At 38.4% G+C, this 12,016-nt stretch overlaps 2 protein-coding genes across 2 annotated transcripts in view; one reads left to right on the top strand and one right to left on the bottom strand.

The window, feature by feature from the left end:
* The window catches only part of PLCZ1 (phospholipase C zeta 1), a 42,130-nt gene extending 38,067 nt beyond the window's left edge, over positions 1 to 4,063 (bottom strand). The window contains exon 1 of the mRNA XM_057701649.1: positions 3,935 to 4,063. Coding sequence (XP_057557632.1) covers positions 3,935 to 4,045 — 111 coding nt within the window. The 5' untranslated portion in view covers positions 4,046 to 4,063. The remainder of the gene's footprint in view (positions 1 to 3,934) is intronic.
* A 1,789-nt stretch (positions 4,064 to 5,852) lies between these two features.
* Positions 5,853 to 6,931, top strand: CAPZA3 (capping actin protein of muscle Z-line subunit alpha 3). The gene has a single exon (XM_057703684.1). It carries the CDS (start codon positions 6,018 to 6,020, stop codon positions 6,915 to 6,917), a length of 900 nt encoding a protein of 299 aa, XP_057559667.1. The 5' UTR covers positions 5,853 to 6,017; the 3' UTR covers positions 6,918 to 6,931.
* Positions 6,932 to 12,016: the final 5,085 nt, after the last annotated feature.

Raw genomic sequence — 12,016 nt, 5'->3', positions numbered from 1 at the left:
CTCAGGAAGAGTTTGCAAAGTAAAAACAAAGAAAATTAAGAACTCAACTTTAAAAGAACAGAAGAGGAATGTTAGCAGGACAGATGGAGGAACAACATGAAATTTTAAAAGAAAACTAGGAGGCAGTGTTGTTACAGGAGTTAGAATAGAGAGAAGTTTAAGAAAAGAGGGATAAATAAGATGTATGGAGAGGCTAACCATTGAATCTAGCATTTCAAAATAAAAAGAGGTTTTCAAAACAGGTGTGATAGCAAAATGTATTGCAATGAAACCCTGAAGAAGTTGGAAAAATAAATGTAAAGGATTTTTTCAGTTTGTATGCTAAAAGAGAAACTGTAGCATTTTGAAAAGGATATGGTGTTATTTATTTTTCAGGTAAAATTAAAAATAAACTTAGACTCTGCAGAACCAACTAACGTAGGTAATCATAAACTCAAGGTGGAACAAAACACAAATGTAAGTGCCTGAATTGACCCAAGTTGCAGATTTGTAGGGCAGAGGCAGCAGAGAAATAGCCTACCTCATCTCTCAGCCTTCTAACTCCCAATCCATTCTATACTGCTGCCATGTTTATCCTAAAATATGCAATATTTCCCTGCTTAAAAAATGTCAATGGCTATCCACTGCCTACAAAAGTAAGTCTAAATTCCATGGCCTACTGGTCAGGATTTTTATCATCTGGACATAAATGGCATTTGAAGCTATTTCTTACCACTCCCCTTGGAGCATCCTAGACTCAAGTCATGTCTACTTACTTTTAATTCTTCAACCGCTTCTAGCACTGTGATCTACGCATCCTGCTTTCCACTCCTCAAACTCCAGCAAGAATGCCAACTCCTCCATGGCATCTTTCATAAAAGCCCAAGTTAGAGTCTCTGTCTTCTCAGATTCCCTGTTAGTATTACCTAGGGAATTTATTATAATCTACTTCTAAAACAGTAATTTCTGTATTTCTTTTTCTCCTTATAAGAGATATAACAGTTTATTTTTCACAATCCATGGTTTCTAACAGAGAGCCACGTATGTACTATAGATTTAATAATGGTTGTTAACCGCTTAGAGAATTTGAAGACTTAAGGTTAGTCCTATAATAATATAAATTCTTGAAATTGAAAAGGATACTATTTCATACTCAGCCAACAATCAAGAGTATAATCTAAGACTAGCTACATGTACTGAAATGACATGCAATATTTCCTAAAAATAGGTGACACACTACAAATGAAAGATGATAAAAGCAATTTAAAAAATTTTAATAAAGCAATAAAAAAAAAACTTAGAGAACTGCTGCTCAAGCCATGATTCAATAATTAATTTTGTAAAAAGAAGTTTAGAATATTTTGACAGGGTCATAAAGTTACATGTTCTTTACTCAGATTTTATAATAAAATTTCACTTGTAAGAAAATAAATTCATGTCAGAATTTATGTCAGCTTCTTAGCAAATCAATAAATACAATGCGATTTTCTACATATTTTTTTGAACAATCATGAAGTAGCTTCAACTAATATTTATCGAGCGCCTACTTTATGCCAAGCCTGGTACTAGGTACATTCACAAATGATAGCTTATTTAGTATTCAGAACCATCCTGCAAAATAACTTATATTAGTATCCCCATTCTGCAGCTTAAGACATTTGCTCAGAGATTTCTGGCTTGCCAAGTACTACACAACTAGAATCTAATAGACTGAACAATCCTCACACCCACTGAGCTTGCTAATGACAACAGCTGAGCTGTGTGTGTGTGTGTGTGTGTGGACGCCAAAAAAAAAAAAAAAAAGATTCATCATGATTCATTTTATTTGCTCTGGCTAAAAGGTGTACCCATGAAATGTGTAAAGATTAGCAACAAAAGTTAAAGCAAAAGAGTCGGATGTTTAAACTTAATCTTCAGCTTTCCAGAAAATGCAGTTAGCCAATACACTTTCCCTAAGCATATTACTTAATCAGCATTTTAATGCATATACAGCAATTTAGCCTAAGGCAACAAAGCATCTTCTATTAGAGGGCCTAGGGGAGTTATTTTAATAGAAGAGAATGGTTTATCACGATCCTCTGCCAGTTTATATGTAATTTATGCTTCTAAAGTATTTGAGGTCATTTTAAAGGGGTTTTTGAAGTATTCTAAGCAACCTCTGCCCCTCTAATTTCTATAATTAACATCGTTTTCATAGCTACTTTAAAGAAGTTTTGCTAAATAAAGTAGACCTTCAGCCTTGCTATGTCCAAATAATCATAAATTTCAATTAATGAGCTATTTATTTACTAGTTATAACTGTTGAGCATTCTACATAATGCTTTTCAATATGATATGCATTTTACTCAAGTGCATTTCAAACAGCTATCTCTGTCTTGCAGATAATTCCAAGCAACTTGATAATCACTAAGTAAGACAGAATATTTCACATTAGATACAGATTTAACATCTTACTACCTCTATATTGCGTTGAATGTGAATTTTATTAAACCAGAAAGCACATAGCTGTTTCTCCCTTCGGGCAATACCACTAGGGGAGAATGCTGTATGTAAAGGTCTTTCACATAGAACACAGAAACTTGTGTTCTTCAGGGGTTGTATTAGACATGAATTGATTAAAATTCTGATAGCTCATGGCAGCACAAGCTGCTTGGATTCACAGAAACAACTCTGAGTTCTTTGTCTTTTACTGCAGTCTCCTGAGAAGTACAGCTTTTCTTGTTGGAACCTCCTCTTTGTGGTTAGTAAACATGAGGGCTAAATCTTATTGAGAGAAATGCTCCTTGGATCTCCTGTGTTTCTGCTTATTTTCTCAGCAGAGGCACCAACCACCTTTCTTTGGGACCAGCTCCTCAAGGATGTTTACCTAATGAAGAGACAGTATCTCCCTCCAGGGAAAAACGCAGGTTTGTTTACTGCCCAGGGTAATAATGATAACGACAGCCTCCAGGGCAAAGATCAGACAGGCTTTCTGCCCACAGTAAAAGCTCTGGGTTTCTTAAGTTTGAGGTCCCTCTCAGGTATGCCACCCTCTGCGTGTGCACGCGTGTCACCTGACCCTCCTCACATCACACTTTGGAAATGGGGCTAGGAGAAATAGCATGAAAATGTTGATACTCTGGCAATTGCTGTTTTTGTGAGTGCCAAGCTGTCTCTTTTCTCTGAACTGGAAGCCTGCCTGTGCCAGCATCCCTGAAACTATATCAGGCTAACTGGGTAGCTCGCAGGAAAGGTAACACAAGCTTGCCAGTTTGTGTAAGTTGCTAACAATTTCAACCTAGATTGTGTTATCTGGCCACCCACTCTCAAGAAACAAAATCATATTCGGGAGATCTATCTTCCTCACTGTCTGCTGGCCAGTCTAGCATCCTTGCCTGACTCACCAAGAAATCTGCCATCTTCTTAGTGCAAAACTCAGCTAACACTTGGCTTTTTCTTTTTCTTTCACGATCTTTCCCTTTGTCCTCTAGTGACAGACTTGAGCCAGGTTCCCTTCCTACTGATTCTTCTTTAAACAAAGAGAATTAGAATTTACGGCATGATTGTCTACTTTGAAGCAAGAAAAATACAATTCTTCCCAAGATTGCTCATTCCTTCTATAAATCACTAACATCCAATCCAGCTACCATTTCATGATTTATATGATTTGATGTAATCAGATGACCAATCCTAATCTGATGCAAACATCCCTGCATTCTCAGCAGATTGTTCTAAACTGATCACCTGGTATGATTTCAAATTTTATCAACTTATTTACCTCTTATCTAAATTCTCCCTGTCTTGATTAAATATACTTAGCATAATTAACTGCTTTAATTCTTAAGAGACTAATCTTTCTTATGTATTTTCTGCAGAAAGCATCTAAGTAGATATCGACATTCTCCGATACTGGATTAAGTCCTTCCGAGGGTGGGGTATTCCGGGGGGGGGGGGGGGGGGGCAGATATTATCTCACCTTAAAAATATACTTCACGTGAAGAGTATTGCACCGAATATCTAATTTTTCAAGTAATTTCAGAGTCTTTTCTAGGGTAATTTTTCCACCTTTAAAATCATCCCGGACCATCGACAAAAACCATGTATGAAACACACCAAAAAAAGAAGTTAAGGAAATTCACAAAGAAAGCATTAAGTACTTAAAATGACTATAGAATATTTCATCTCTCTTCATTTCAACGTTTTTCTTTTTCTTTTAAGAGGATAGTCTATCTCAGGCTTAAATGAGAAAATAATTTTATGATAAATAATATTTAAGACAAAACTAAGTAGGTACTGTTCTGTGGTAACAGTATGAAAGGGCATAACACAATAAAAATTACAGGAAAAGAATAAAAATTAACATTTAAGAAATCAAGCTATTTCTTGGGAAATAGTCTATTTTCTGAAGACATGAACTTGGGAAAGAGCTGAACATCAATATCTATCACTTGATCTCTCTCAGCTTTAGTTTCCATCTGAAATGTGGTCAAATTAATACTTCAGGAAGGTGGGGGCATTAAATGAGTTCATAACGTATCATTCAATACAGTTTTTGCCACTGAGTGTTCAATAAATAATAACCACATCTGATACAATTACCACTACATTAGCCAAATGTCCAGCTACACACACACCCCGAAAAGCAACATTTTAAGGACCATCAAAAAGAGTTTAAAAAAAAAATGCCCTAGTGAGTGTCTATTTAGTATGAAAGAGAAAGCAAAAATAATCAAGCTTACTTATTATCTACAGAGAAACTACAAAAATTAGGACACTTCAAATTGAAAAACTAAGGTTGAGAAGAATTAATATGACAGTGTACAAAAACATGAAAAGTATCGGTAAAAACTGTTCAACAATACACTCAATTTCAGATTGTTAGAATTAATGGGAAGCCTTTCCATTCAATGGCAATGACTTCATATGGCAAAGCTCACGTTATTATAGGAAAAAGATACAGGAAGCCAGGGAAACTCAGAAGAGCTCAGGACAGAAAGAGAAGGAAGCAGTTTTTGCTTAAATGAGAGAAACTTCAGTTCAGGACTCTTCAAAGAGAATGAGAAGAGAATCAAGGAAAGAGGATAAATCGAAAGAGGAAAGAGGAACAGAAAGGACTTCTGTGCGGATATTTGTTCTCCATATTTTCATGACCTGTAGTTCTGTTTCTCGTCACTTAGAAGTTTCTCCCCATTATGAGTTGTCACATGTTCCAAATATAATTAACTCTGCCCCTTTGCAGGAAAGGGATTTCTTGAAACTCATCCACTGTTGCCACTGCCCCTTTTCTAGAAAGAAAGCAGAAAACACAGTGGTTTGTTGCCTTTGTTCTTTGGAGTTAGCTCAACGCTTAAATCCTACAGAAACCGTCTGTTAAGATGTGGTCTCTGCACTTCACTGCCCTTAAAACTTTCTGGCTTCTTAGGTATGTTCTGACCATTTCCAAACCCACAGTGTTTATAAATGCAGAATCTCTTGCTGTCTGGCATGTTCCCAGGGACTACCATCGTACCTCGTTTTCTTTTTACTGTTTTGTTTAAACCCCTCAAACCTTTCAGCACGCTTGCTTCCATTGGGTTGGGGACAGCTATTCTGAGGGCCTGATTGTAAAGCAATGCCATTGTGGTCTTTGAAAGGTGCAAAGGGCTGCCAAACACTCCCCAGAAACTCTGGACGGCTTCTCTAGGTCCCTGACAACATACAGTGCACGCAGAGACACACCACTTTTGAAGAAGGCTGTTCTGGAGGCTAAGTTCTTAAAATCTTCAAAATTCGTACAGCTGGTTGGCTGGGCACCACGCTGTCAGGTGACTGTCATGTTTTTCTTTTGGTCTGAACACCTACTGTGATATCATCAACAGTTCTATACTTCATAGAGAAAGCTTCTTTATGACTTCATCAGGAGACTCAGAGCTTGCCAGACAACCTGGTTTTTCATGGTCAGACATGGTAATCTTAAGCTTGAATGTTTAACACCTTGATGGGAAGGGTGTCCCATGGAATGTTTTCTCATCCTCTGAACACTCTTTATTTCAGAAGCTCAGCTTCTGCTGCAACCAAACATGTCACTTAGCGTTCTGAGTAAGAAAGAGAAAGAAAAAGTAATTCACAGCCTGTTAATACAGGCTCCTCCAGGGGAATTTGTAAATGCCTTTGACGATCTCTGTCTGCTTATCCGTGATGAAAAACTCATGCACCATCAAGGTGAGTGTGCAGGCCACCAACACTGCCAAAAATATTACGTCCCGCTCTCCATCGATGGGAATGCAGTCCTCCTGTCTCACCACAACGTAGTGGGTGACTACCGATTTTTTGACTACCAGAGCAAACTTTCTTTCAAATTCGACCTGCTGCAAAACCAGTTAAAAGACATCCAAAGTCACGGCATGATTCGGGATGAGACAGAGTACCTGAGGACTGTTGTTCTGTGTGCCTTAAAGCTGTACGTGAATGACCACTATCCAACGGGAAACTGCAACGTGCTGAGAAAAACGGTGAAAAACAAGGAGTTCTTGATCGCTTGCATTGAAGATCACAGTTACGAAACAGGAGATTACTGGAATGGCCTTTGGAAATCGAAATGGATCTTCCAAGTCAATCCATTTCTAACCCAGGTAACGGGGAGGATTTTTGTGCAAGCTCACTTCTTCAGGTGTGTCAACCTTCACGTCGAAATCTCCAAGGACCTGAAAGAAAGCTTGGAAGTAGTTAACCAAGCTCAACTGGCTCTAAATTTCGCGAGGCTGGTGGAAGAGCAAGAGAATAAATTTCAAGCTGCAGTCTTAGAAGAATTACAGGAGTTATCGAATGAAGCCCTGAGAAGAATTCTACGAAGAGATCTTCCAGTGACCCGCACTCACATTGACTGGCAGAGGATACTGTCTGACTTGAATTTGGTGATGTATCCTAGATTAGGATACGTCATTTATTCAAGAAGTGTGTTATGCAACTGGATTATATAAAGGATTGCTCCTGGTAACTGTCTTGACCTGATTTAGTTTGTTTTGGGGGTGGGGGTTGTGGTGGTGGAGGTTATTTTCCTAAAGTTGAGAAGACACTAGACATGCCTGTCGCTTTGCAGATGCAAGTTTTGGGGGGCTTGGATTTGTTTTGGGGGGGTGAGGAGGGTTGGCCACACCGCACGGCTTGCGGGAACTTGATTCCCCAACTAGGGATTGATCGCGAGCCTTGAGCAGTGAAAGCAGACAGTCCTAACCACTGGACCTCCAGGGCATTCCAGATGCAAGTTTAAATTAGGGACAAGTCAACCAAATCATTTTATTCAAGGAATATTTACCAGCAAGTCAAGAAAAGGATGATGGAAATGTGTTTCGTGGTAGTGACCATTATAAAGCCAGAAACACTTATTAGAACCTAAAATGGCTTTACAGAATGTGGCACCCCAGAAGTATTAATAGAGGTGACCAGGGTTAAAGCGGTATGTGTGTGTGTGTGTGTGTGTGTGTGTGTGTGTGTGTGTGTTTGTGTGCGCGCATGCGCGCGCGCAGGAATGACTTTTGACTTTCTTTGTAACTGGAGAAGGTAGGCAAATGAAAGTCATTCAGCAAATGACTAATTCAATTCAGCCCTACACCAACCCCAAGGGGGTGGATTTCAATACGTCACATTAGGGTTTGTTGGATGTTCCAAAAATCTAGCTCATTATGAAGGGCTATTGAATCCATGGCCACCCCCACCCCACCTTACTCCCCACCCACATACAAGAATCTAGAATTACTCCAGTCCCCAGGCTTTTCTGATACCTAACATGGTCTTCAAAGAATCAACTGGAAAAGCTTGACTCCCAAGCTTACATAGTTCAGCACTTGTGAAGTCATCACCACAAGCATTTATAAGTGCTTATTTCATGCCAGACCCTGTGCTAGATGATTTAGACACAATTTTTCATCATTAGGCTGCTACTAGTAGTATCCCCATTTTACATGAGAAAAATCTAAGATTTGAGTTGTTTAATTCATCCAAGCGCATAGTAAGTGGCAGGTGTGACTCACTCTAGCACTCAATCTCTAGGGTATCACAGCTCTCTGTGGAAGCCTGTTTCTTTAAGACTTTTGAACTCTACCTTGCAATGACTTAAATGACTTAGGCAAGCATTCCACCCAAAGGATACCCCCAAAGGAACTGGAACTAGGGGGCTGCTGTTTTCTAGCCAAGCAGTCCGCTATCGCTAGTCCCAGCAATGTTACTGACCACTTGTGTCTGTTCTCAAAGAATTCCACATCTAAACCTCCCTAATAAGACTGCAGTTGAGCAGGAGGTGGGCCCCAGCCCCCAAATCCAACTTAAAGCAAAGTGCTTTATCGTTTGGTTGCATGCAATTGAAAAAAGGTCTAATTCTACTTAATAAATATTGGCGCAAATGTTTATTAAGATGTAGGCAAAAATGTCTAAATCTCAAACCTCTCCCCCTCAACTGCAAGATCTTAGAGAATCGCAGGATTACTTAGGGTGTATCTTTAAAACTACAGTTTCCCAGTACCCATCCTCAGATTCTGATTTAATAAGTCAGAAAATCTATGTTTTAAATAATTATTGGTAATGATTCCAATGCAACGGGCCCTACAGCCACATTTTAGATACATTGCTCTAATCTTAAAGTAACACATCTCTGCTTTCTATTAATTGAAATTATTTCCTATTGTCTGTTAAAGCCCATTTCTACTACTTCAGTGGGTTCACCATACCCAAACCAAGGACAGGCCTGCGTCTGTCATGTTAAAAAATTAAGAAAAAACTTTCTAAAGAGAAACAGCAAAGAAAATTGTTCTCGTTGCACTAAAGTATACCCATCTGGCAAATTCTTTGGCAAAAATTTGAAATGATATTATGGTGATATATGTAAGTGTTGATTTTCCAGATCATTCCAGGGTAGGACTTAATGTTTTATGGGACAATCACAGAAGCATTTAATGCCCACTCTAACACAGCGTTATTTAAATAATATTTATTGGTATTTCTGGATATAAAAGTCACATGTACAAATCATAGAAAATGCTTAAGGTATAAAGCATGTTGGCCTATTTCCTTCCATCCAATTTTATGGAATTACTTTAAATATTAAGGATATATAGCATATAAAAATTTGTAACCTGTTCTTTTTGTATAACCTCCTATATCATAAATATTGTCCCACGTCATTAAAACTCCTTGAGCACACAATTTTAATTATTTACATGATATTCATACTATTCACGCACAATAACAAGGCAACAATTTCTCTATTCATACCTAATTTAAAATTTTAGCATTTTATTTCTGTTATTAATTAAGCTATAGTATTTCTATGCATAAAGCTTTGCCTACATTGTACATTATTTCCCTTAAGATAAATTCCCTAAAATCACATATTGAAAAGATACGAACATATTACTGCTCTCAATACATATTGCCAAATTACTTTCCAGAAAGATTTAACAACTTATAATCCCATTGGTAGCATAAGAGTACCTGGCTCACCACAGTAATCTTGGCAATATTGAATATCAAATTTTTTCTTTGATAGACAACAAAGCTTAAAATAAAACAAGTAAAAAAGCTATTTCACTAACTTATGGTACCCTATACCTACAAGCATTCCCACAATGATATTATTTGGCAGTTATTTTCTTTATATGGAGGCTGGCATAGCCAGGAAAATCTACAATTAGTACCTCTTCTCTGAACCTTTATCTCTCTCTCTCTCTCTCTCTCTCTCACACACACACACACACACACACACACACACACACACACTCTTACATTTAAACCTGCACTATGAATACATATACATACCTATATGCCTAGGCATTTACATACACATACACACAAAATGCTTCAGATTCTGGACGCAGTGTGGTATTTTTTAATATTCCAGTATTCTCTCCCCCCAGTCTTATTTCCAGCTGGAATGTGAGCTCCATCAGAATATGGACCTTGTCTATCCCAACTATCTAGACCATTATTGTCTGTCATATGGTAGGTACTCAACGAATTAATGAGCAAATGAACACATAAATCATGATAACAGGCACATGAAGCATGGTAGGCTTAATTGGCCTTAAGACTTTGTAAACCATAAATACCTGCTGTCCCTTTAAGAACCAAGAATTCTTCTGCGGATTGCCAAGGCTGATGCTGAGACGCCTCATCCTAAGGCAGTTGATTGCATTCTGAAGCTGCTGTTGGCTGCCTCTTGCTCTGATGAAAACCTTTGCTCTTTCTCCACTCCAAATGGAGAGAGATTTTTTTTCCTCCAATGAGTTTAAGAAAATCAAGTTCTCCAAAAGTCATGTGCAGTATTTATTTTTTCATCTTTTCATGATCCTCTGTCAAAGACTTTTTGCCCTTCCCTTTGAGGCACTGGTCCAGAGCATTAGTCAAATGACCACCTCATGTTCTACTCAAACAGAGTTCAGTGGAGGGGTGTACACCCTGCAGCTTCCCCCTATGTCAAGGTGAGTCCCAGCCATTCTGGGATGTGCCTTAAACCTCGGGCTTGCCTTGAAGTTAAAGCAAGCTTCAATTTTCCTTCTTTGATGGGATCTTCACCACAGTGTACAAGACCCTTTGTTACCCAAAAACCAGGTTTGCCTCTTAGTGAGGCTTGAGCCAAAAGACACAACCAAGCCAAAGACTGGGAGAAGGAGGGATTTATTATTACTTGCAGCAAGTTAGGAGAACACTGGGGATCCTTCCCAAAGCAGTGTCTCCTTGGACAGCAAAATTAGGGAAGTTTTAAGCTAAGGGTATATGCATATTCATTAAGGGACTTGAGCAGAGGAAAATTCATCACAAAAGTAGGACAAAGGGTCCACAGAGTCCAAGCTGTAGTTGACTTTGAAATCACGTCAGGAGGGTCAGAAAAGGTCAACATCATCATCCCTTATATTCCAGTTGATCTGGTTGGTTGAGGGGGGATTTAAATTCTGCAAACAGCTCAAGACAGTGCTCTAGGCTAGTCTTTACCATTGAAACAAAACTGGGTGTCTAATAAATTGTCTTTGCTCTTGTTACTTCTCTTGTCTGATAACAATTGCTTGTTTCAGCATTCTTTTGTTCCCTTAAGATCATTAATTGCTGAGACCTGTTCGAGGGCAAACATTGTGGCCAGGCTTAGAGCACAAAATGCCTTAAGCCAAAAATGGCTTCTCTTATGTCAAGAAAACCATGCCTGGCTCTATTTTCCTGGGGACCCCCTTCCCTATCTGCTTACAAGATCTATCTCAATTCCACATCAGTCACTGATCTCTCATTCCTGATGAGCAACCAATTTATTCTTTCCTATTGACTCCCGAAGCCCTCTTCATGATATGCTTTCACATTTTTCTGCTCTACTCAAGCTCTGCTTCATCATTCCTACACTTAGCAATGACTTTGTCCTTTACTAAGAAGACACATGCTTTTAAAAAGAGCTCCTACAGCTTCTTTTCTCTGCACTTAAAAACATATTTATTTTCCCCTCCTACCAAATAGTCACCAAAGCAGTGTATGTTCCTTTCTGAGACTAATTCTTCGTCCTGTGCACCTGATCCTAAATCCTTGATCTTTTGTCATCCAGGCTCTTGGTTCATTGGTTATTTTTTATTCTTGAATCCTCACTTTCTCTATCCCATCTTGGTTCCTCTCCTCTGTAAACAAACATACTCAGTTCCAATTATCCTAAAAAATCTTCCCTATCAATTTTTCAGGTCCTTTCATCATGAAACTTTTCAAAAGATTATCCTATTCTTAATTTTTTTCCTGCCTCCTCATCACTTAATATTTTCTTAAAGGAATGGATTTAATTAAGAGTCTGCTATGTTCTAGGCATTCTACCAGCAATTTTGCCTGCCTCATTGAATCCTTATAAGAATCATACAACTGAGAATTATGTTTTACGACTTAGGAAACTAAGAATATTCTTAAGTATTTTGCCAAACTGACACAGCTGGTAAGTGACAGAACTGGGATTCCATTCAGGTCTGTCACACTTCAAAACTCCTGCCCTTTACACCATATCACACTTCCTTAACTCTGCACCTTGTAGCTTTTAGTCCACCAGTATATCCATTCTCTAAAGTTT

The sequence above is a fragment of the Hippopotamus amphibius genome, chromosome 12 (genome assembly GCF_030028045.1).
Source record: "Hippopotamus amphibius kiboko isolate mHipAmp2 chromosome 12, mHipAmp2.hap2, whole genome shotgun sequence".
NCBI classification, from domain to species: domain Eukaryota; kingdom Metazoa; phylum Chordata; class Mammalia; order Artiodactyla; family Hippopotamidae; genus Hippopotamus; species Hippopotamus amphibius.
This window is presented reverse-complemented; position numbering and strand designations above follow the sequence as displayed.

What these genes read in the sequence shown, in the direction of transcription:
- CAPZA3 (XM_057703684.1), top strand. Translation starts at nt 6,018, where the DNA reads ATGTCACTTAGCGTTCTGAGTAAGAAAGAGAAAGAAAAAGTAATTCAC.